The sequence below is a fragment of the Fulmarus glacialis genome, unplaced genomic scaffold (genome assembly GCF_000690835.1).
Source record: "Fulmarus glacialis isolate BGI_N327 unplaced genomic scaffold, ASM69083v1 scaffold9848, whole genome shotgun sequence".
Taxonomy (NCBI): domain Eukaryota; kingdom Metazoa; phylum Chordata; class Aves; order Procellariiformes; family Procellariidae; genus Fulmarus; species Fulmarus glacialis.
This window is the reverse complement of record NW_009226318.1, coordinates 4,897-31,636: the sequence shown is the minus strand read 5'-3', so window position 1 is coordinate 31,636 and position 26,740 is coordinate 4,897. Positions and strand designations below refer to the sequence as shown.

The following is a 26,740-nucleotide window of genomic DNA, read 5'->3' as shown; positions in this document are numbered from 1 at the left end:
GTGTGCTGTGGTCTCCTAGGGAACTATATATCTTTGTTCTCAACTTAAGATGAAAACAGGGATGAAAATAGGTTTAATTCCCCTGGCAAAGACTTAAGATTTTTATAAAATGCCATTTGAAGCTTTTGATCCTGTGTGAGTAATAATAACCTGACTTACTCATAGAAAATGTGTTGTGGAATGTTTATATATAAAATTTTGGAAAATTATTTGGAAGTGTATTTGCAAAATGATTAGGGATCATGTCTAAAATTCTTGAAACGGAGACAAATCACCCAATGAATCACAAGAAATAGAAATTGGGGTGGAGCTGGTTAGATCCATTGCACTTACGAAAGCAACTTATGTATTTGGCAGTCTGTCATGAATGAATCTATTGAAAGAGACAGTACTGCCTTATAGTAATATATTTTAAATTTGTACACAGTTTAAGTGAGGATTTCTCCTAGCTGCCTTTTATCTTAGGACAGGTGTTTTGGCTCATGGGACACGTCTTCAAAAAGACCAGATTTCTAATATCCATGTTCAGATATCTATATAAATTTGTCGACTTAAAAAGAATCCTGAGGCTTGGGACTATCACTGTTCATCACCTGCTTTGGTTAATCATGTTGCCTGTGGCCTCTTAGCTTGAATCAAGTAAGTCCAGAATGGTGCAGGCAGGTGGTAGAGCATAGATATATTTTACCAGTATGTCCTTTCTGTTCAATTTCCTCTTATTTTTGATCATATTCACAGAATTAAATGTTCGAACTCCATCTTTTAAATAAATGCAGATGGATAATATGTTTGGAAGGAACTTCTTAAAATGGTAAATGTACTTATATAATACTACATACATGTTTACTTCTAGGAGAAGGAGCTACAGCTGAAGTTTCCTCATCTTTTGTGATTCTGTCTCTATGTACTCTAGTAGTACTGGTAATACTGCTTGCAAACTGTGTCTCCTGCTGTAAAGATCCTGAGATAGATTTCAAGGTAAGCATCTGAAGTTACAAATGTATATACAAGTGGTAATCTTAGCTGCATTCTGGTATCAAGAATACTTACTTGATTATTTGTGCTAATACTCTGCAGTTATTGACACTTCAGTGTCACTGTACATTCTCTCTCCTGAAGTAGCCAGCAACTGTATTTCTACATGCTGTGAAATCTTGCTGCAACCGTTTATTTTAAGTACTTGGTCCATGCTGCAGTAAGGATCTTTAATGTCTTTTCAAAATCGTTACTAGCTATCAGGATCAGTAGTAAAAGTATACCCTTGAGTATATTTTGCTCTAAAGAACCTTTTTGTTGTTTTTCTGTGTATTCTTTTAATTTTTTTTTTCTTAGTCTGCTGACAAGGTTCAAGACACTCCTGTTGAATAAGAATACTGAAGATACATGTCCACTGTAGCAAAACTGTTGAGGAGAAATTGTTATCATGAGAGAGCAGTTACTTTTGGAACATTGGTTATCAGTGTTCCTAAAATTGAGTTTTGCTCTCATTTCTAAATGGAGAATATTTGGCCTCGGCAGTACATGGTAATTCATTCAAAGCCAGGGACAGCATTTAAAGTAAAAAAACAAAACAAAACCAAAACCAAAACCCCACCAAAACTCCAAACAGAAAACAAACAAACAAAAAAACCCAAACCAAAACAAAAAAAAAAACCCAAAACCCCTTTTTGTTAAAAGCAGTACTTGATACTTCAATCTCTTTAAAGCAGTAATAAATTGAAAATAAGGAATAGAAAACTAAAAATCTGTCACTGTCCTTGGAAAAAGGCTAAACCTCCTTAACGTTGCTCATTCAAACTAAAAGAAGTGTATTAGTGCTAATTTTAAGACAAAGATCAGCTTGTTTACTAAGTTTTTTTTTTTGCAGGAATTTGAAGATAACTTTGATGATGAAATAGATTTTACACCTCCAGCAGAAGATACTCCATCTGTTCAGTCTCCAGCAGAAGTGTTTACTCTTTCAGTTCCCAATATTGCTTTACCAACTCCCTCCCAGTTTCCATCTCGTACAGGTAAAATACTGGTTTTTAATTTAACACCAAAATTCAGCAATTTCAGTGTCAAAAATGGAGTGTAGCTGATTATGTTTGACTGTTGTGTAACAAATTAATTGTTACAAATGTACATACACTGAGTAAACATATTTTGTGGAGTGTAGTATAAAATGTGAAATATTACTTCAGAAATGTTAACTTATGGCAGGGTGCCATGTAAGGTAGCTTAAGAGAATGAAATTAGCTTAAATAAACCTCTCTGGAGTACTTCCATTATGCCGCTATATACATAAAGGGTTTGAAGTACGCTAGGACGTTAGTGACTTCTGCTCTTTAGTGGTTTTCTTCATGGCTAAGTTGTCATTGGATTTTAGCCATTAACCTTAAATGAAGCAAGAGTGAATCTCTTACTTGACAGCAGTGCTGCTGTTTCAGCTGCATCGCTTTCTTAATGTCACTGTAGACTTTTCATGCTGTAAATGTGATACTGGTAAGACAGACATTAGATTTCTTTTCCCTGTGTGAAAGGTTTATTTTGGAATGTATTCTTTAAAATGCAATTTTTGTAAAAGGAAACTTAAGCATCTTAAATATTACAAGCATAGTTTAGCATAAAGTAGTTGCTCTGATACTACTTCACATACAATTTTTACATATATTGCTTGTGTTGCTTAATCATTAGATGTTCAGGGAAGCTTCTAGTAAAATTTTTGTACCTACAAATTTCAAGAAACTGTCAGTGTGCCTTTAATACAAAAGAAATGTTACTCCTCAGTGTTTTAGTGAGTGAGGGGAAAATTATCTGTGAAGAACTTTTTATGTCAGCTCTTCTACATTGCCATAATTATTAAAACTGTGCTTTCTGTCACTAGAAGTTATTTTGCCAGAAGTAAGGCAGTGTACTTGACGAAGGTACACTGGTGAAAATGTACTTGTGCTGATACAGCCTTCTCCATGCTTAGGAGCATGTTGACAGCTATAGCTGTTCCAGTAAAGTAATACTGGTGTAAACGTGGTTTATGGAAATAAAAATGTGGGCTAGAATTCTCAGTCAAACGAGTAGTAATGATGGAAAGTTTTTGTGTACATCTATTTATTAGTGTTCCTAACTGATGAGGCAGCAGAGGGGTAAACGCTGCTGAATCTCTTGTATAGTGTGGAGTCTGCCATAGTTACTGTCCATCCTCTGCCAAGATCTGGATCTTGTTTTCTATCCTTTTCCACTCTGGGCTCTTTACGTGAAGCATTTTTAGTCGGAAAATGTCCTCCTTCCAGATGGTAGCTATAAGTAGGGCAGTTGGGCTGAAGAGTAAAGCAGTCAAATCGTTTCTCTTAAAATGGTAGCTCTCTATGTAACTATAAATGTTAAGATGTACAAGCAATGAGTGTTGTCTTGGGTTTTCTACTTTTATTTACGTAGGAAACTTTTGTAAGTAGGTTATTTGCTCTCCCCAACTACAGGGTGTGATACACTTTTATATTGGAATTGGAACTCAGCCTTTTTGCTTTCTTACTGAATGTGTTCAAAATCAAAAGTTTACATTTCATAAGGAGAACCACTGTGTTTTTGTAGGGGGTGTGTTCTAGTATAGTTAGAAGCTGAGGCTGAGAAATGTTTCACTTGAGTGCTATTGTCACAACGTTACCTTCATACTTTATGTATGTCTAACTAGGTTTTGTTGCTTGGTCTGAATGTATGCACGTAATTGGGAATAAATACTGTAGTAGCTTGCATTATTTCCTCAACAGTTAGATAGCTTTGGCCATCTGAGTGGTTTGATACGTGTTACGTTTGTTTCGTTGTGTGTGACAGATGGATCAAAGTCTCAAGTTGCACGTCAGAGTCTAAACTACATCCAGGAAATTGGAAATGGCTGGTTTGGAAAGGTGAGAAGTTATCTTTTAGTACTGTACTGCAGTTTGAGTCTTATTCCTAACTGGCTAGGCTACTGTATTTTCTTTAAAATGGTACTCAAAAAAAAAAAAAAAAAGTAATAGCAATAAGAAAAACTGAAGTTGAAATTAAATATTTCTTGCATGCACTTTTTAGCTGTCATCACAGCACCAATCAGTGCTTCTTTAATTTACATGTAGTTTCTTACCAGAGTTACTTACTAGGTAGATGTTTCACTTCCATGGATTCGAATTAATACATTCCTGTTATTACCAATTCTTTCTAGGAAAAAATCTTAAGTAAATAAGTGGTCTTCTAGAAAACATGTTTTCTGAAAGTTGATGTGTAGATCAGTTGTCAAGATTTATTAAGTATGGGTGTTTAATTATCAAAGCCCTGCATGCATTGACAAAAAAAGCCAGAAAATCTTTCTTAGAGCATGTTTTTAGCTCTTGGTTTTCTCTGCAGGGAAACTCCAAAATTTTTTTCCCTCCCATTAAAGACACAATGGTTATCTTTTTTCAGGTTCTGCTTGGAGAGATCTACACAGGCACTAGTGTAGCAAGGGTAATAGTGAAGGAGTTGAAGGCAAGTGCAGGTCCCAAGGAGCAAGAACAGTTTTTAAGAAATGGAGAGCCATATTAGTAAGTAATGTTTCACAGCTTGGTTAACTTACACACTTCATCTACTGCATATGAATTATGGACATTTCTTTTTTTCAGTGTTACTGTCTCTACTTGCTCTCCTTTATAACTGAAATGCGTGTCTTTAAAAAGTGAAATACAGTCAATCCAAAGTGAGCAAAAGTTGAGTTTGCTTAGAAGTAAAAATAAGCTCTTTGCTTAAATGTGTTTGGTAGTTATTGTTCATGACTGGAAAACACACTGGGTGTGGCCTATCACATTTTCTTCTACAGCTGGAACAAACTCCTGATGTTGCAAAGTAACCTTATGCCTAATTACTTGCCCCTGAGAACTGAGGTTTAACTCCTGTACTTGGCTTTCCTGTTAGAAGCCGGGGAACTGGCAACACTTCGGCTGTTATCAGATACACATGAATTTCTTTAAAGTTCCCTTTTTCAAAAAATTAAATGCAACATAGTGATAAAAACTAATTTTGTTCAGGTAGCTTGCAAAGAGGCTTGTGCACAAAAAAGTACAGAATTACACCAACTTCAGCCCAGTAGTACTCTACAATTGAGAAATCATTGATCTGACTGGAAATGCCAATAAAACAGGATTGTTTGGTGTTCTCTTCCTCTTGTGTTATGCTTGGAGGTTACTTGCTTCTAGGGATTGAGTCCGTGTACTAGAAAGGAATTTGGTATATTAAAGGGAATGCAATTTCTCTTCCTGTGTTTTGGGAATAGTGAGGATTCTCTGAAGAGCTAACTGCCACAAGTTAATGGCTTTTGTAGATGACTGGAAAAGAGAGGCATATTGTAGTTCACTAGACATACCTCATTATGTGGTTTACCTTGCCTGAATATGCTACAAGTGAGTGGTCATAGAAAGCTTTCTAATGTCCTAGTTATATTTGCATTTAGGCTTAAATTGCTGGCAGTTGCCAGAAGAAGACATTTCATGCCTTCTGCTGCATTGGCACAAGTGTTTTTGAAGCAATTTAGAAAAAGTAACTGATCTGGCTGGGAACTAACCTGGCTAAAAAAAGGTTTAGCTTTTAGCCAGATCAGTTCCTCAGTGTAGTTCATGAACCAGTTGCATGCACTTACTTTTGGTATAAGGGATGGTGCGAGGATGGGTGTGACTTTCTTGTGGCCCTGCTGGCTTTTGTGGTTTTGAGATCCTCTGAGTTTCAGCTGCTCTCAATGACATGCTGCAGCAATACAAAGGAGATATAAAGGTGCAAACGGAATCTGTGGCTTTGGATACTTGCACCTTCTGTTCATGCCACCCCCCCGCCAACGTTATGTGTTGAAATTTCTGTTAGGGATTTCAGTGTGTTGGGTTATACTGCAAATAATGCATACTGTGATCTTTCTGGCTTTAACTGTATTTTTTCACTCCAGTATTCTTCAGCATCCAAATGTTCTCCAGTGTATTGGGCAATGTGTGGAAGCCATTCCTTATCTCCTAGTTTTTGAGTTCTGTGACTTGGTAAGTGCACTTATACAAAAGGCTGCAGTTGTTTTTCCATTGGTGTAAATTGTATGTAGTGTATTTACTGCCCTTCACTGATGAAATGATTCTTTTTCTTTCTGGTAAGTTTCTTGAATAACCAGAATTTCAGACGATTGACTTTTTTTGGTTTAGAGACAGACCACAAGTGTCATTTTTTGTTTACATTCTTTTCAATTTATCAGGTAAATTCTAGGTGATCGTGGAGTGTTCTGAAGAGGAAAATAGCTGTTTTGTCTTTGATAACAGAATTACTAGTTTCTTTCAGTCTGCCTACATCATGTAACAGGGAGCTTGGAGGGGAAAGGAGGTCACAGAAGGAAGCTTTTTATTGCAGCCCAGTATCACATGCACATGCTCACAATCACATCCTAAATTCTGTTTGCTGTCAGTGCAGCCTTAATGTGCTTTTATTACCATTTCTATGAAAATGTTAATTGAGGAAACAAAGAATTTCCTCCCTTCTGCCTCCTCCCCCTCCAGAGTGCCCGAATTTTACCCATGCGGTGCAGCTTTGGGCTAAAATGCGATGGTGGGCTTACTTCCAGAATTGGTAATGAGTGTATTCTAATAGCTAGAATTTTCAGTATCATCCTATTCTCTTCCTGATCCTTTCTGTTACTGTATTCTTATTTTCCCTACTCTTACCCTTCTTTTCTTTCCCTCCCTCCCTCGTCCCCCCAGTAACTGCCTTATTATGCTTCCTGAACACCAAAGGAAATGCTGAGAGCACAGTGAAGAAGGGTGTTCTCACTGCTTTCTGCTCTGCTGTTAGGGCCACAAAGGCCACTGAAGATGGGAAGGGTAGTTGCACAAAAACCTTGCGCAGCCACTGCATTCCTGGGCATGTGTTGGAATTTACATGAATGTTGCAAGAAAGGGGTTGGTATGCGTGTACAGAAGCTTTGAACTGTGCCCAGTATACACAGTCTTCAGAGACTAGAATTTGGATATGGTGATGGATCCATGGTCTGGAAAGACTTGAATTGCTTTATGGTAGCATAACACATTACTAAAAAACAAACAAACCCAGAACTGCAGGTGGCTGTCTAAACATTGGCTCAATAGCTGTTTTTAAAGTTTGTGGTCTAGATAACATTTAAAGCAGAGTTCCCTGAAAAATGTCAAGACAGAAATGAACTCAGAAGTGTTAAGAAATAAGTCTTTCAGAAGTAAGATAGTTTGCATTTATAAAATCCAGCAAGATCCTTTTTTATCAGCTTCACTACTACAGAATTTTCCTTTAAGCTTAGGTGCACAAATACGGTTCTAGTTGCATCAGTTGCCTCAAGCAATTTAAATAAGAGTTAACATGAACTTTTGAGTTTTCTTGAGAAACATCAGTTAATCTGTGACCTTAAATAACTGTATTTTTCATTACTGCTCTTTTGCTCAAATTTATTAGCTGTGGTAAATTAATGAGGCAGAAGTGCTGATAAAATAATTCTTTTCTAAATGGAAGAAACGCCTGAACTTTTTAAGTGACTGATCGAAGTGAAATGTTCCGTTTTTGCTAAGAATTAAAAAGTAGGTGCCTAAGGTTAATCAGATAATGGTTTTTATAGTTTTTCAATAGGTAGAAATGGAATACTTCTTACTGATTTTAAACCTGATAGTCAAATTGGAGGTTCTTTAAAAGGACCCTTGAAAGAGAATTGCATTTTATAGAGTCTAACAGATACATATCCAAATACTTAATCAGATTTAATTGCTGACATGGTTTTAAATAGTTATGCTGTTTAATCCAACTTTGAATTTGAAGATGGAGTAACTTTTAAAGATTGCCCTACTTTAAGTATACAGGAAAAAAATAATATCCTTGTTTGACGCCTGGTGATTAATGCCAGAAATTGTCATGATCCTGCAGAGTAATCTGGAAAGGATTTTACTTAAGGAGGTAAAATACTCACTTTAACTGGGTGCAGTAAGCTCAACAGCCAAAGTGGTAGTTTTAAAAATTCGAATGTAGTTAGGTAATTTCTTTGGAATGGAAAATAAATGTCTATGCTGATTTCTATTCCAAGTGAACTAAAACTTGTTTTTAGAAAATTATATATTATAGTGAGTTAAACATGACTTTCATACTGAAAGTCTGGGTCACTTGAAGAGTTCTTACTTGGTAGAGCTGAGTATCTCCTAGACATCATAGTATTTTATTCACTGTGCACACAAATATACAGGGGCTGGGCAAACAAAGCAGTGTTCACTTGAATAGTTTTATGCAGAGATTGAGACGAGTGCAGTAAGTTAGTCAGTATTGCTGTATGTCACTAATTCTTGTTGTAGTCCCAGGGCCTAGTGTGGGAGGTAGCAATATTGGAGTGAGGGGAGAGGAGAGACATGAAGAAGGAAGAAATGTGAAGGAAGCCAGACGGCACTATTTGGAATAGAAGGTATGGCTAGATAGCTTTTTTTAGTAGGCAGGTTTTTAGTGGAGTGTCAGTAGGCTGATACTCTAGAAGCTGCTTTTTATCACTGTGACTGGGATGACAGTTACTTTTATTTTTCAGGCTTTTAATAAATGATCTCAAAAGCTGGTAGCTTCTTTTGTACTTTGTTTCTGAAATGGGGTAAATCGGGGGATATGGAGGTGCTTCTAAAACATGCAAGAGTGATTCTTCAGCAGAAGGACCATAAGGGCAGGTGCAGTTGAAGTGGTTGACTAAAGGTTCTCATGTCTGTGGTGACTATGTATTGTTCGAATGGGAAGGATGAGAAACATGTTCCTGTTTTCCTAGCAGTAGTACAATGCTATGCTAAACCTCTTTACCTTGTGTTACTGGTGTTGTATATGTATATACAACAAAGAATAAACTTGTTTTAATCCCTTGTATTTATGTGATTAAGAATTTGATGGTTAAGAAAAAAGGTGGCAAATATGTCAACTGGGTTGGATAGGAAATTTAAATGTCTGCAGATGACAAGTTCTTTTGAGGCTTTTTTGGCAATGGAGAGTTCATTTTGCAAGTTTGGCATATTAAGTAATGAGAAATGTGACTATTCTACGGACCAACACAGTCTAGAGGATACGGCAGTTGTTTTCTTTGCGCTCCTTCAAATTCATAGCTTGTCACAGCATGTACCCTTTTAGCCACTTCTTTTACTAGGATTCGTAGCCTTTTTAGGGCTACTTGACCTTGTTTTGGCTGCTCAGGCAGCCCTGTTGGATTATCAGTTCCCAGGCTCCTTGGCACTGAAAGATCTTGATCAGAGGCACTGGAAACTGTAGTGCAGAGATACCAGAGCTAATGTCACAGTAGCAACGCTGAATGTCATGCAAGCTAACTTACTTGTTTTCTTGGCCATATAAACTACTTATACATTTCTGTTACTTGAGATTGCTTGGTTGTATATGCAGTAACTGTATTTGCTAGCATTTAGCCTATTTTATAATGTAATCCAAGTTCCTCTATGTCCCTTGCTTTGCAGAGCTGGGCAAGAAGCAAGAGAGGTCAGTTGCACATAAGTGATTTTAAGTTTTTAAGTCCTAGTTTTCCTTTGCCTGTGTTAAAATTGTTTAAAAAATGGTAAATACTAAAAGAAATGCTCAATAAGTTCTTAACGCCTCCCCCCTTATTAGTTTGCTTAGTATGTTGGTGCAATCTTCTATGAATAGCTAACTGTTCACTGTTAAACATTGTACAATGATGCCAGGTTAAAAATAGTGGTAGCTGGCTTATTAGCTTCAATATATTACTCAGCCGTGTGTGGCCAGCATTTTGTCAGCACAGCAAATCCTCTAATGGATTGACATAATTTATGAGTAAAGTTATTCAAATGTGGAAGTAGCATGTATATTGTGAGTCTGATTTGCTTATCAGATTCTTACAGAAATTCTTCAAGTCCTACAATTCCCTGAGCAGATGAGATCAGGATGCAGTATTTGCCTAGAATGCCCTGTAGCTTGCTTTAGGGATGTTGCTGTTAGTGGAAGGTGCCTGCCTGCAGTGGTTGGTTCTTTCTTTTGTTTGAGCTTTTTCTAATTACTGCCACTTGAACACATTATCTCCAAATCAAAAAAGAATCTTTGCAATGAAAACTTCTTAACCAGAGAGTTCAACAAATCTGTTTAATAATCATAGTCAATATCAGTATGAGGCAAATACTAGATATATCAGTGGTGTGTGGTTTAAAAAAAAGGCAGGGGGTTGACAATTCATGACAACTTCAGAAATCATGTCTGCTGGGTTCAAAGACTCTTTGTGCTCTCAGAACTGTTTCGTATTTCTTAAAATTACTAAACAACTTTCTGATGGTATAGGTGCTCTATACCATACACCACTTTCAGGCATTTTAGTGGTAGTGACCGCAGGTACTTACACTGAGAAGCAATATTGGAGGGGGGAGGCAGGGGTAGTGTTTTTAGTTGTCTAAGAACTTCAAAAGGGGCAAATATGTGGTATTGTGTGACTTAGCAGGTAGCTTTCCAACTGGGTAGAAAGTGTTCAGTAGGCATAATTTGGTAACCTCTTTACACTTTTGAAATCCTATCATCAGTACCTAGTGGCTTAAAAAGTCATGTCAACTATTTGTTTGGGTCTTCATATGACCAAATGTGGAATTTGCACGAACAAGAAAACTACCAAAGAGTACTGCATGTAAATATGCCCCTGGCTTCTGGTTGCTACAGAGAAAAAGCATATTAAGACTTACAAAGATGGCTGAACTGATCCTGACTAGAACTGAGAAGGATGGGAGGAACGACGAAACCTAGTTCTTTATGGAGTCCCAGGAGAGGAGGGAAGAGGCAGAGTAGCAGAGGAAGTTGAAAATTCAAGCAGTGAATTTTGCAGAACTGTATTTATTCAGATATGTATAACCTTTGATATTTACTGTGTTAAAAAGTCTATCTGATAAAGCGCCATTTTGTTGCTCATAAAATAGTATGGAAATAGTATTGATGTGTTGCTGTTGTCTGCTTGTGGGCAGAGAAGCATCGTAGGGTAATTCAGGCTAGCAAGGAGCTCAGGAGGTCTCCACTCCAACCTCCTGCTCAAAGCAGTGTCGGCCTGACGTCAGACCAGATTTCTCAGGGCTTTGTCCAGCTGGATCCTGAAAACATCCAAGGGTGGAAACTGTGCAGTCTCTCTGGGCAATCTGCGCTTCTGCTCCAGTGTCCTCATGTGGAGAACAGTTTTCCTTATACTTAGTCTGAACTTCTCCTGTTTCAGCTCAGCCTGTTGTCTCTCATCCTCCCTCCATGCTCCACTGTGAAGAGCCTGGCTCAGTCTTTAATAACTTCATACGTACTGGACAGCTGCTATCAGGTGCTCCCAAAGTCTTCCTTTCTCCAGGCTGAATGAGCCCGGTTCCCTCAGCCTCTCCTCATGATGAAATGCTCTGACTTCCTGACGGTCTTGGTGACCCTCTACTGAACTTTTTCCAGTTTCTTGTCTGTCTTGTTTTGGGGCAGCCAATACTGGACACAGGATCTAAATGTGGTCTAGCAAGTGCTGAGTAGAACGGGATAATCCCTTCCCTTGGTCTACAGGCTATGATCCTGTTTTTGCAGCCCAGGAGGCTGCTTGCAGTCTTTGCTGCCAGGGCACCCAGGTGGTTGATGTTCAGTGTGCTGTCCACCAAGATCCCCAGGTCGCTTCCTGCAGAGCTGCTGCCCAGCTGATCAGTCCTCGGTCTGTATTGTTGCAAGGGGTTTTTCATTCCCAGGTGCAAGACTTTGCATTTGTCCTTCTGGAGTTTCGTAAGGTTCCTGTTGCACCCTTCTTCCAGCCTGTCCAGGTCCCTCTGGATGGCAGTCCAGCACTTGAGTGTATTCATTGATTCCCCCCAGTTTGGTATAAGCAATGCCGTTTTAAAGCAATACCAAAAAAAACTCTTTTATGTTTTTAACCTTGATTGTAGCCTTAATTAGAATAGAATGGGAAAATAGAACCAGTATGTTTCAAGGTGCTGGATTTAATACAAGTTGTATTTCCTACAAAAATGTGTGCCTACATGAATTATTTAGTAAACAAGGGATGCCACACAGCACTGCTGTTAATAATGCATTTAAAAATCAAAAAGTAATTCCTTGGTGCGTTTCAGGCATCCTAGGAACTTAATCCACCTGGGACAAACCCTAAGTAACCAGTTGCTGTTTTAATGAGTGACAACAATTTTGGAGAGTTTGGCTTTCTTCGGGCGCTTGCTGCCACCTAGAGTCAGTTAAGCTTGGTGGTTTGTACTTGCTTATATTCGTTAGGCTAAGCAATTGGGAATCTGTGCGTGTTATGGATGCTGTTCATTTTGTTGTTCTTTGGAACTCTGTTCTAGTAAATTTGCTCTGGCAAGGTAGAAAGGTGTGTTTATATATAATGTTTATACATATATACATGAGCCAGTACGATATTAAAGCTGTAATTGTAAGTCAGAAGAATCTTTCAGGAAATATTTTTAAAAATATAATTCTGTAGGATGCAAATACTTAAATGTTACCTAATTAGCAGCTAAAAACAGGATAAAGAGAATGTAATGAAGGCTTCTACAACATTAAACAGTATTAGAAGTTATGCATGCTTTCTCACAAGGTGATATAGCTACTTGCAGCATAAGTAGTACATACAAAGCAGGTGAAGATAGAATAGTTGCTTGTGCGTACAGTAGAATCTATGCATGTTTTAAAAAAATTAAAATGAAGTTGTTTTACATAGGAGCAGTGTCTGCTTTTAAGTCCCATTGCTTCTTATTTTATTAAATATAAGCCAGGTTTGTGGCTGTCCAGCTAGTCACCTCAGCTATCACTGCACTGTTAGATTTTAATGCATCACAGACATCTACTGCTTGAATTAACAGAATTGTAAATTGTTATCCTCAATTAACCATGTTAAAGAGGAATGAGATGCTTTGATTATAGCTCCATAATGTACATGAGCACCAGAGGAACAGGAAGTTTAGTGATCTTCAGTCTTTTCTGAACATCAGAGCGCTTTTTAGCCAGTGCAAAGGCTGCCGCCTTGTCAATCTCAAGACTTCCCTTCAGTCTCCTTTCTGGCCCAAGATCTAGGCAGATAAGGGACCTGGACAGTAAGAGCCCAGAATGTTACTCTGGTGAAACAAGTTGTGATGTAGTATGTTGTGCAGTCTCAATACAAAAATACCCTCTGAAATAGTATGCTAAACTTACAGAAAGTCTATATTTTAAATAACAAAAATATAGGAGTGCTAGACTAAAAGTCTAACTGTGAAAGTAGGAACAATAATCACATGAAAAACACCTTCTCTTCCCTTGCTTTGATTCACTTACTATAGTCTTGCTTTTCCTGAATGTTTGACAACTTTCAGTTATTTTTCCTCTATTTCAAAGCTGTTCTTTTTTTATTAATTTATGGAGTGCTTCTATGGGCTCATTAATTATGTGGCTGTTGCTCAGCATTGCCTAGGTTCAGTGAAACTGCTGCCATCCTCTGAATTCTTTGACTGTCGGAGTGGGGTGTATTTTTATATCTAAAGGTCTGGTGCGCTGGCAGTGTCTGAAACCCTTTTCTCTGGTCTCTCCCTTCCATCCCTTTGCAGATTCCAGACAGTCAGCTTTGCTGATTTGGAGCACTTGAAAATTCATCTCACTTAAAAACAGAAGCTCATCAAACTTGTTTTTTAATGGAAAGTATTATTGCATGACATTTAGGTTTTATGTCGCAGTCTGATCTACAATGTTAATTACTAAATGATTTGATTAAAAAACCCTTAAAAGGACAATACGATATGCCTTAGATAACTTCTATAAGAATCCGTATTGAGACTGGAAACTCAAGGAGATTTTTTTATTAAGCACAAATGTGATTAATAAGTAATGTGGTTAGTTGATTCTTCATTAAATATTTTTCAGATTCAACGAACATGCAAGGCTGACAAGTATTTTCAACTTCTTTTACAGGGTGACCTAAAAACTTATATCTGCAATGAGCAGGAACACATTAAAGGAGATTCACAAATAATGCTGCTACAGAGAATGGCGTGTGAGATTGCTGCTGGACTTGCTGTAATGCATAAACATAATTTTGTGCATAGGTATGCTTTCCAGATAAACGGCTTTTAGTTATGATGCACTCTAAAATTCCTGTAGATATTTTCATTAAAATCCGTGTGTATTGAACATTGTGTTGTAACAAACTTCTGTCTAACTTGCATATCTTAAGTCATGAAAGTGTGATGCTTATGAAGATGCTAATTTAACTGCAGTGGTGTGGTGTTACAGCTCCCACCTGGCTGAAAGCTGATCACCTGCTTTTTAGGCTTGCAGCCCATAGAATACAACCTACTGCTAAGCCAATCCAGAAGATGTAGTTGTTAGATTAATTCTTGGCCAAGTTAAATTTTTGTTTATTGGGGGGGAAGGATGGTAGAATTTTGTTAGCATAAATCTTACCTGCTGTGTATTTTTTATAGATTATAGCAATTTAGAACTTCTGTTCGGTAATCTGTTACCTTTGTTACTAAAAATGGGGGAAAAAAACCCACCAACGCTGCCTTTCTGATGCAGTAAGGGAGAAGCTGACTTCAGAGGAAAAGTCTGACTGAAGCAGGTGTTCTCTCACTGAATTATTGTTCATGTAGCCTTTTAATCCTCAATAACAGAGGTAGTCAGATTTAGAAGAAATCATAATGGGAGAAAAATTTTGTTTTAATCGGGGCGAAAATGCTAGATTTCTTTATTTTTAATTAAAGTTAATGCACTTGATACTGAAAGAATGGCAGTAGTAGTAAAAGGCTGGGAAAAAATGTATTTATGAAACTAGTTGCTCAGAAATATGCCAAAACTAATTTTTTTGGCTTTAAATGAAAAGGTGTTAAGGAACTGGAAGACATCAACCTTAGACTTGTAATGACCAAAATTTTAAAGAGTACTTGCTCCCCGAATGTGGCTTACCTGATGAAACCTTGGGTATCACAAGATAGTTTATTTTGGTTTTATGTTGGGTCAGTCTGTTCTTTGCTGTAGAAACAGCACTTTCAGCAAGTTAGGAACTTGTGCTAGAGCTTGTCAATGCACATCTTGCTACTTAGACAAAACAGAGACCTTGTGTTCAGGGAGAAGCTGAACTATTAAACTGAAGTCTTGAAAAGTGCAGGTGTAAACCAACAGCAAAACCTTGAGAAAACGCCAAAGCCTGGACTCAGCTAGTGGCTGATGGGCAGAGCTATTCTTTTAACCTGTTCAACAATTTCAAATGACTTTAAGGTAGTAGTAACAATTTTATCTGTCAAACTTGAGTGATCACTGTTTCTTGTGTTGCAGCAGCATGGCTTTGTAGGTATTGCATTTAACAGTATGTTTTCAGTGAAACACAATTAAACTTGATAAATAATTATTCTATGGATCTGCAAGATTCTCATTGTAAACGTTTACTTCTAGCAACACTATCCTGATGCTGTCAGAGTAAGTGGTAAAGCTCCAGCATCAGTGATTTTGTTGTTAGTGGTAAATTCAAGCAGCCAAAATTTTATTTTCTCTTCCAGGATATTTATTTAAATAGTATAAAACAAGTTGGAAAGCTTTGGGGCGTAATTGAGGGTTACAAATGTGTTTCTGACCTGTGTAGTTCAATGACCCTGGAAAGGAAAACATTTTCTTTTTTCTTTGAAGTAGAGAAACTGGGTGTCTTTCAGACCGTTGGTACTTCAGGGATTTTTTTTTAAGCCACACAGAAGCAATGGTAGAGTTCTTCCAGTGCACTTAATTGCCTGGTACCCTTCTGTGAAACTGAGAAGCAAAATATTTGAGCAATTAGTCTGTGGAGCTCTTTGCTGTCACAGCTACTGTTCCGTAGTAAGCATGCAGCTTCATTAAACATGCATAAATTTCTGAGTTTGCATGATGGGTTTTCTGAAACACCTTCTTTGTGTTATTACAGCAGCACTGCTGGCTATAAGTACTTGTGGTCTTGTGGTCTACTTTTTCTGGTGGTCTTTTTCAAATACTATCTGTAGTTCTAGTTCATGTGTAATGTATGGTTTTGTTATTTAGAGGAACTTAACTGTAGGTGTAAGATGTTACTAGTTGCTTAGTATCATATTGTAAATTGTTAAGTATTTAAACCTTGTATGAATTGTTGATAGATTTTACTTACGACAACTAAAATGCAAGACATGCAATGATAGGTGTTAGTCAAATGCAAGACATGCAATGATAGGTGTTAGGTAAAGAGGGACCTACATCACTCTAACATGTGAACAGCCCAAGTAATCTACATCATAGTATTATTAGTAGAATGAAATAATTGCATATAAAATCTGTGTGTAATTTGAATGCTTAAGAGTATACTTCATTACTCTAGAGAAGTGACTATATTTTGAACTTCTTTGTAAAGGATATCGTAATAGTTTAGGGTTTTTTGTATAAAATCTTTAAATGTGATTGCCTTGTCACTGTGTTTAGTTTTATTTGGATTCCGCAACACAGATTTGCTCGATTGTGTGGCTCTAAATTGATTCTCTTCTGAAAATGCGGGAGGGCCTGAGGGCAATATATCCTTGTGGCCACAAAACAAGTCTTGTCCAGTAAGACTACTGTAAGGAGACACCCTAGCAGTGTTTGTTTTTTCTGAAAGTGATGAGTGTTTATATGAAACTACGATGTCTGCAGTATTCCAGTGAGATATGGGATCAGTTGTTGGCTTGTATAGGTTCTAAAACTTAATGAAAATGTAAGTGACAAGAGGACTATCTTAACATTTAGTTTGGATCAAAATTGTACTTCTGAAATGAATCTTGCCAGTTACTGTGCCTGGGTTTGCATTATGAGTTGGTCTTTTGGAGTGCGTGGACTGGTTTAATTTCATCCAAAGAGAGTCAGAAAGGTAGCTCCAGGCTACCTAGCTCCACACCTTTCTTGTACCTAGCTTGCTTCAGCCTTTAGTAGGATTTAGGTCTATGGGATCGGACTACAGCTCATGTGAATAAAATCGCTAAAGTGTATATAGTGTGGATGTTGAATCCTTAGCACTAGTTGTTTCGTATTACTGATCTGCTCCTATTATGGCCTGCTATTTGCTACTGTAACCTATAAGTGTGCATAACTCGATTTTTTTTTTCTTTTTTTTTTTTTAATTTTGTTGGCTTTTCATGTGATACTTTAAGCTGTGGCCTGACTGTTTTAAGACGTTGTTAACCTGCTTGTCTTAATTTGCATTGAAGACTTCTTGGTTTGGTCTCATTATTTATTTGTTTGCTTTTTCAGTGACTTGGCCTTACGGAATTGCTTTCTTACATCCGATTTAAATGTCAAAGTAGGAGATTATGGTATAGGATTCAGTAGATATAAGGTAAGTTAATCTAGTCATGTACCACTTTTTTTTTTTTTCCAAACTATTTGGGGCCTAAGGTTATAACAAGCATACTTTAAAGTTATAAACTGATATTAGATTGTCCTTTATTTGAATAACGGACTTTCAAAGTATAACTGGCAAATAACTGTAGCAAGCTCATGTAACAGAACAGATGATCTTTCTAGAGATGAGTGGAGTTTATGCTTGTAGAAGGAAGCTTCTGGTTAAATCTATCTTTTTTAGGTCCTAAAATATGCACAAATTCATTTTAATGTTTTAAGAAGGGAAAAATTCAATCAAATTTCTTAATGAAAATGTTCAAAATATTTAAATATATCAAGAAAGTGAAAAATTCAAGGCATTAATTAAAAATATTTTCTGAGTACCAAACCTTAAACAAGAAGTTGGCATTCAGTTTTTCTACTATGCAGTGAACAGTGAGTGCCTTTCCTCTATAGCATTATTCTTTGTTACTTGGGGAAAATGGGATTAATTTTTTTAATTCTAATTTTTTGCATAGGGATCACATAAAACCATATTAAGGAAAGGACTGTCAACTTCTGGAAGTTGATCCAATGTTTGTTCAGTCTTTTTCTGTGTTTTTATCAATAATTTAGGAAGATTATATTGAGACAGATGAGAAGAAACTTGTTCCTCTCCGATGGACTGCACCTGAGTTAGTAACAAGTTTTCAAGACAGACTGTTATCAGCAGAGCAAAATAAATACAGTAACATATGGTATGTAGTAAGCTTTAAAATAATTTCAATGAGAGATTTGTGAACATATTTTCAAATGTTACACAAAGGAGTAAATAATATTTATAGTTAAATTGGATATTGGCCTGATGCACTGCTTTTTTATTTCATCAGATATACAGTAGGTTAATCTCTACAAACCTGAAACTATATCTTGCTTTGAAAAGATGCTTAGAAATCAGTTGAGAGAGCAGTTAGTCTAAGAAAAAATGTTTAGCAGAAAAATAGACGTTTATACTAACAAAAGTAATTACTGTATGTTTGCCAAATGCCTTCAAATGTTTATAAAGGAAGGAAATGGTAAATGATTTTTCCAGTAATATAATAGCTGTGGATGACATAAAAAGTTGATGCCACTAGAGCCCGATTAAGTTCTATGGGTAGAACAGTAGCATCTTAATTTCTTGCTGTAGCATTTGAGGGCTGCAATTAACTGTTCGTCTCTGCTACCAGAGAGCTTATAGACAAAAGCTAGTGAAAATCTTGAAGGTGAACTTTTTTGAAATTGCCAAGTTCTACTTCAATTTTCAAGTCCTAAGAAATGTGGATAATGGAAATTGGGGCTCAGGCTCACATTTCTGAAAACATTCTAAGGATATTAAATAGTAAACTAGGTTTTATTTGCTAATTTAAAGGTAGGGTTGCAGAAAGCAAGTGGGATAGATAAAATTATCTAAATACTGATTTCCTTGCATCTTTCAAGCAGGCTTCCTCAGATCATACTGTTCATCTAAACTACAAGCACCCAGGGTCTAAAGGTTTTCAACTTGAATTTTAGTGCCTTTTATATAGAGCTGCTTTGAATGGGTTTGGACTAGATGACTTCCAGGGACCCCTTCCAATCTAAATAATTCTACCGTAATACAGTTACTTTGCATTTTGAGCAAGAAAAGGTTGCCCAAAGATCAGCATCAGCTCTAATCACTGAAAATATCATTAGTGTTGTATACAGTATGTATACAGCACTGAGCAAAAGAGGTGACATCTAACCGCTGCAGCTTAAAAATAAGTAATTTTATGAAAACTGAAACAGAGATTAGTTCTCTAGCAGTTTGACCCATAACTGCAATTTCTGATGAAAGTTCTTCCTACTGTTGGACTAACCATGAGGTTTATTCATCTTGCTTCTCTAAATAGGCATTTTCTACTTTTTTAATATGTGGGAGTTTCTTCCATAGTTGAATCATTTGAGGCCTCTTGTATTTTGTTGCCTTCATTGGTGTTGCCTTCATTGTCATTGCTTTCAAGCAACTTTATTCTTGAGGCTTCTAGCATTCTATCAAAAAAAATGAGTTAACAGGTTCTGTATTAGAGCCAATCGGAGAGTGATATTTGTTTCTTCTTGCCAGTTACGCTTTGCATAATCCTTACTTTCTTAGAAAAGCAACTTTAAAATAGTTCTTAGAATGTACAGTCATTTGCTGCTCTTTTTCAGGTCCCTGGGTGTCACGTTATGGGAGCTGTTTGAGAATGCTGCTCAGCCTTACTCAGACTTTTCTGACAGGGAAGTCCTAACCCATGTCATAAAGGAGAAGCAGGTTAAACTCTTCAAGCCACGTCTGGAGCAGCCATACTCTGATAGATGGTAAACTTTAAATGTTTTTATTTATTCTTAAAGCTGCTGAAGAAGTTTCTCAAATCACTCAGTTCTCTTAAATATATTGAAATTGCTACATGGAATCATGCTCCTGGCAAAGAAACCCTGCGTAAAAGTAAAAGGAGTTGCTATAGATGGAAATTCCTGCCAGTGATATTAGTTGTTACTCCTTAGCTTGTTAGATATCTGAATTTTATAAATCCCTTTTCAGTGTGAAACCTATTGAAACATGTTTCTTATTTGTATAGGTACGAAGTTCTGCAGTTCTGTTGGCTACCGCCAGAAAAGAGACCAACAGCGGAAGAAGTGCATAGACTTTTAACTTACCTTCGCATGCAAAGCCAAAGGGACTCAGAGATTGATTTTGAACAGCAGTGGAATGCTCTTAAACCAAACACCTCAAATAGAGAAACAAATAATTCTGCATTTCCAATCTTAGATCACTTCACAGGAGATAGGCTTGGCCATGAGATGGAGGAAGTTCTTACTGTAACTGAAACAAGCCAGGGTCTCAGCTTTGAATATATCTGGGAGGCAGCTAAACATGATCATTTTGATGAATGTGGTCATGTGAATCCTGATGAAGCAATGACATACACAAGTATTTTCTTTCCAGTGGAGGTTTTTGAGAGATCACTTTCAGAGCAAGGGTCAGGAGCACAGGATGGAAGTGGTCAAGAAGCATCACTTGCTGTCCCTGGGGTGTTACCTGTGTTTGATGCACACAAGCTTTCTGTTGGAAATGACTACTATATCCAGTTAGAGGAAAAAGGAAGTGGCTGCAGCATGAATTTTGATAACCAATCAGTTGTACTAACTACAGAAGTTGATCATCAAGAAGCTGTACAAGAAAAAAGCTCTCATTTCACAGTTCTCAGGGATCTTGATGTTGAAGAATCTAGTACTGACGGGGACTTCTTCCACTACAATACAGATCCTAAACAGGAATTTTTGCCTGCTACTAGTAGTCCAGAAAGTCCTTTCCAGAATATCTTTAATGACATTGACAGATCAGAAGAATTGACAAACAGAAAAATACTTGGTTTTGCTGAAACAAATGATGTTCCTAAAGACTTTAAACCAGCTGTTTTAAACTCAAACACAGATGCTAGAAAGGCAGTAGGCCTTTCTGAGAAGGAGCATTCTAGTCATGCTTCTGAATACGAAACAGTTTCCTTATGTGAAAATATTTCTAACCAGTCAGACTTGGTAACTTTAGAAGAACTTTCTGATAACTTCTTATTTCTTCAAGAGAAAAACTTACTAACAGGATTGTTGTCTAACAAAACCAGCAGTGATTTTGGCCAAAAGACAGATGATGTTCTAAAAAATATATTAGAAACCTCAAATAGAAACTCTGTAGAGCCTGAGCCTGTGTTGGCTGAAAATGCACAGGTCTTTTCTTTAATACATGAAAGTCTTAGAACAGTGAAAGATGAAAACTTTAACCCAGTGACAATGAATAAAGATCCGAATTCTCAGTCTCAGACTACTGTAGAGATGCAGGCATCCTCTAGTCCATCTGTAGCACATAAGTCATGTGATAAACGTGCAAATCTTCCTTATTTGAAGGATGAGGGAAACCTTTTAAATGAGGAAGTGAATGAAGTCGTGTCCTATGACATTGATATTCTCTGTCAAGAAGAGCTATCCAATAATGCCAAAAATAATAATGTTGGAAACAATCCATATTACGGTGTTGCTGTTGAAACAGATGAGTGTGATGCACAAATAAAACAGGGAATGCTTTTCAAGTGTGATGAAATAGCTTTTAATAGAGAAAAATGTAGTGATCAGGAAGATATGAAAAGAAACTTGCAAGATAAGTCTCCTATATTAAAAAAAGATGAATGTTTATTGGAGGAAAAACAAGAAAAATCAAATCATTTTGAGAACTGTAAGGATGTTCCAGAAGAGGTGACCTTAATTTCTGTTGCTACTTCGGATTGTACAAGTCAGGATAGTCTTTTGGAAGACAGCCCATCTCCTATACAAACCATAGAACAAGCCTTAGAGACACCTGATTCTTTGGATTCTTTAGATGTAAATGAGGTTTTAGAATCTTTACAGGCTCAAAGTCCTCAGAAACTTTTGCCACCTGATAAACCTGCTGACAGTGGCTATGAAACAGAGAACCTGGAATCTCCAGAGTGGACTTCCCATATCACTGTTGAGGATGCTTCTACTGTAGATACTGCTCTATGTGTTGTCAGCGAGAGCAATGTCAGTGCTTTACCTTCTAATCCAGTCATAATTATTTCAGAAGCAGCAGCTTGTTTAGATGCAGTGAACAGCAATTTTGAAATAACCCCAAAGGTTTTTCTGGGTGGAAATCAAAACTCATATAGAGACTCTGCCTATTTCTCTGATAATGATTCTGAGCCAGATAAAAAACCAGAAGAGACTGTAAATCTGTCAAGAGAGACTATGTGTGTTGTTTCTTTAAATAGAGGAGAGAATAATACCGAAGAGGATTACAGTTTTGAAGAGAGACAGCAAAAGTGTGATGTAAGGAATTACCAGGATGCCAATAACCAAAATGCAAAACTGGAACTAAATCACAACTTAGAGATGCAAGAGATGGATGTAAGGATGCAGGCGTGTCCTGATGAGTGGGCTGAGGCAACTCTGAATTCCCTGGAAATATCGATAGGAAGTAACCTGAGGGATGAAATAAAACTAACTGAGACTTCCCATAAAACCGTCTCTTGTGTTGGCACTAATACTTCAGAACTTCTTTCACACAGAGACTTAAAGTCTGTGCATAACATACACAGTCCTTTAGATTTGAGTAACAGTGAGAAGTCCTTCTGTCACATTGAAGGGCAAAAACTGAAAGAGCCAGATATTGAAGGAAAATACCTCGGCAAACTCGACGTTTCTGGAATGCTTGATTTAGAAGATGGTGATGATGCAGATGAGGAAGATGAAAACAGTGATTCTGAGGATGACATGAGGACTTTTCATATGCATAGTCTGAGTTCTGACAGTGAAGATGAAACTGTTCATGAAGTACCTGAGATACTTACTGACAAGGATGATGGAAAACACCTGAGAAGCTTGTTGAAACTTCCAAAACCTCTCAATGAAAGGCAACATGAGCTTTGGAAAAATGAGAAAAAGGCTGTAACATTCTTTGATGATGTGACGGTCTATTTGTTTGATCAGGTATCGTCGTTTTTTCGTTTTGTTTTTCTCCAATTACTAAGTGAAGTTTTTGTCGGTTTGGGTTTTTTTTAAACAAGATGTGGTAAATAGCTTAATATTTGTGGACACATTGTTACAAGATCACTTTTCTTGTCTGGACAGTGTCAGATCTTGTTTGTGATGTGGATCATTTTTTCTTTATATACAAAGAAAAAAAACTTTTTCTTGGCTGGATGCAGTTGTGTGCTGCTGGTAGAATAGCAGCACTAATTTGAAGTGAAGGAGGGTTTTACTTTGGGCGGGGTTGGTTGCTAAATCCTGAATCTCCCTTGCTTTTGGACCCTTGACTGCATATGCTGAATGAAACGTGATGCCTTTATGATGTTTATAAGCTGTATTTAATTTGAATATGTGAGACAGCATCTTTATGGATTAGATTTGATTAATTTATTTTACCAGAATGTTGTTGTAACTTCATAGAAGCAGTTTCTGTTTAATGTGTTTGAGGATTTAAAGTTCAAATGCCTTTATAAAAGAAAAGAAGGGGAAAAAAAAACCCCAAACCCATAAAAAAAACCAAACCACAACCTAATTCTGAATCTTGTGTTAGTTAGCATTAAGGTAAATTTACCTTAAACCATAATCAAAGATAAAAACAGTATTTAGATGGTAATGTTACTTTTTATTAATCCAATGTGATTCACGTTCGGTGAAATACTGATCTGCTTATAAAATTCAAGGTTACCTTTGTTTCCCTATCTGCTTTATCAATTTTTAACTTCTGTAACTTGATACAGAGGGGATTGTATTTTAACATTATGGCAACTAAACTAGTACAGTGAGTTTAAAAGAACAGTCACATTGTCAAGCTTTGGAAATGTTGCTTATGATGACGCACATAAATATTAGAGATAATTGTGTTTTGGAATAGAAAACATAGGTGATATATTTGTGTTTAGGCAGTCTGTAGAATAGTAATCCTTTTGTCAGTGGGGAAGGAAAAAAATTAGCTGTGTTTAAACTGCTCTTAGTTGCTGAACTCTTTACTTATTATTACAGTAACTGATAAAATGTTGGCTACTTCAAATACTGGTCATACAAAGTCTGTCTCTTTATCCTGAACCATGATTAAAGGGTAAAAAAAAAAAAAATGTTGGGAGACGGGCTAAAGCTTTATTAAATAGGAAAAAACCCTACCTGTGTCAGACTGATAAGGGAACTGTTTTCAGTTGGAAGATGTTTTAGCTTTGTTCCTAGAAATGTGAAACCTTCTTATATCATAAATAATATTTAAATAGTAATTTCCTGCATGCATTTTAGCGTAGATTTGATACAACTTTCTTTAGAAATAGAAGTACGTGCATATGCTTAATCTATAAGTCAAAGTTTTGTTGTGTGGTAATAGCTTAAGGGTTTACAGATCATTTTAATTCCATAGTAGATTGGATGACGGGGGTGGGGGAGCGTATTTTTTGAATGCTTGCATCTCTAAGCATGGATATGTTGTGTGTACAAGAGGGTTAAGTAAGTTACTTTGTTTGCCTTAGGAAACGCCAACTAAGGAGCTGGGAAACCGTGCAGCAGACTTGAACGGCGAAGGCTCTCACAGCACTCCTGCTCCATCTTCGAGTTTTAGTTACTTAAACAGATTTGCAAATTCAGAAAGCTCGACAGATGAAGAAGGTACTTGAATATATTTATACACAGCAGGGGTTGACACTGTTTTATGCAGTTTTTAATGAAATGTCATTTAAATTATATGTGATTTGTAAATTTACTGTACCATACTGGCTTCAGTTTTGCATCTTAAGCACACACTTCAGCTAGGCTCAGGTAGTGTTACTGATTATCAAAGCTTGTGATGTGATACTGGTTGTTTATATATTGATGTGGCTAGGGAATCTTGAGAGGCAACCAAACTATGGATGACAAATCTTTGTGACCCCCAGGGCTAGAACAGAAGGCTACAAGTTTTGTTTTGGGTTAATGCAGTCTTCCAGGAGCTTGCTTTTAAAACTGTATATGACTTTACATTACTGTAAATTGCTTCTCTTTTCTTTTTTCCTTTTTTTTTCCCCCCAAGGTGGGGGTTTTGAGTGGGATGATGACTTCTCTTCTCCAGAGCCATCCTTTATATCAAAGGCAGCTAATAGTCTTATTAGTTCTAAACCACCTCTTCAGTCATCAAAGTACTTCTCTCCACCTCCACCTTCCCGGACTCTCGATCAGACCTGGTCACATTCATCCCCTTATTCCAGATTCTCTATCTCTCCGGCAAACATGGCAAGCTTTTCTCTTACGCATCTTACAGATTCAGATATAGAGCAAGGAGGTAAGTGATTTAGTTACAATAATTATTTTAAAACTACAAATTAAAAACTTTATGCAAAGTTATAGCTAATAGATATGACAAATCTTGTTTTATTTTAAATACTTAATTTGGAAATGCATTTTTAACACTGTAAAAGTTATGTCTGGTCTTGTATTTCGGTTAAGACATAGCTTTCCATTTAGATTGAGATTATTTGCATCCAAGTTGCTACAAACTTGCGGTTGGATATTCTACGGAACATTTACAGGACAAGCTCACAATTTTTCTGTTCAAAAAACTAGTGCTTTATTTATATAAATGAAATCTATGCAGTCCTTAAGCACTTCTGTATAGCTGCCACACTATGGCAGTTGAATAATTCTCATTATTGCACTGTCATAAGTCACAATTTTATTTTCATTGCACAGGGTGAGGATGCTAGGAACGTAATGTTTCTGTCATTGTCTAAGCTTATTTTACAGTTCAGTTCCTTTTCATACTGCTTTTTAGAAAGTGCATTCTTGACATTCTCTCAAGAATTGCAGCATGTTTTCTAGAGCTGTGAGTAGGATAGTTTCTGTTAGGAGAGGCAAACAATCTGTTCATAGCAATATTGAGTACTAGCAGTATTTATTAACAGAAGCTTTCTTGTCTGTAACAAAAAGCTTTTTTTAAGCTTTGATACATTTTTGAGGGTTATGAGAAGCAAAAATAAGCAGACTTGAATCAGTTCAGCATACTAATAATCTTGATTAAATGTTGCATTTTTAAAAATAAATATTACTGATGGCTGAGCCTTGCTAATGGTCAATGTCTATAAAAATGTAATCAGTGTTTATATAGAGAGAGTTGTATTGTTCTTGTATTGTGCTTATTGATTAGATAATGTTTGCTGCTTAGTAACTTAGATAAGGGAGATTATTTTGGAGATCCTACATTGACTTACGTGTCCTAAGAAGTGACATTGAACTGTGCGATTTAAGCAGATGTCTATGTATAAATGTTTTTTTTGGGAAAGATTAACCAAAACTTGGAAGTGCGAAACAGCAGAATGCCAAGTTCTAGGAAGAGTCTTACAAAAGGAGTGAGGGTTCTGCAGAAGAATCTCACTGTACCTTGTGACCTTTCCTCTACTAATAGGAAGCAGTGAAGACGGAGAAAAAGATTAAATGAATTAAAAGTTCCTTGGACTACACACATAAAACACACAGACTTTGTCTGAAACTTTATCTAAACTCTGGACCCTCCTGGAGTTACACAGGTAATCAAGAAGTACTAAGAAATGAAAGTAAACACTGAAAGCAATGTTAAATCAGGACATTAATTTGAATGTGTATTTAACTTTGTAATGTATTTTTAAATCAGTGCAATTTTGCTTTTCATTGAAAGATGATTCTGCCGCTGTTTTCAAGTACTTGAAGTATTTTTCAGATAACTTAAGAAACAATTAAAGCAATTACACTACAGTCTGGTTTATGTATGAGATTGTATAATATTCTTTTTATATTTTTCATGTAGTTCATTATCTGTTTGAACATACACCTGTTGTAGAATTGTGTATAACTGTCCTGTGCAACAGGTGGCTGTGTTGCTGAAACTGTATGAATGATAGTTGATCAGTAGTGAGCCATATTTATT

The 26,740-nt window shown here is 36.7% G+C and overlaps 1 protein-coding gene across 1 annotated transcript; it reads left to right on the top strand.

Annotated features, from left to right (window-relative positions):
- Window positions 1–853: 853 nt before the first annotated feature.
- Window positions 854–26,740, top strand: LMTK2 (lemur tyrosine kinase 2; the record flags this gene model as incomplete). Its single annotated transcript, XM_009582766.1, has 13 exons — window positions 854–978; window positions 1,868–2,012; window positions 3,808–3,881; window positions 4,414–4,532; window positions 5,918–6,005; window positions 13,900–14,033; window positions 17,203–17,287; window positions 17,908–18,029; window positions 19,483–19,632; window positions 19,893–22,812; window positions 24,339–24,474; window positions 24,875–25,123; window positions 26,243–26,740. Coding segments are annotated over 13 exons (4,376 nt in total), but the record flags the coding sequence as incomplete, so codon positions are not given.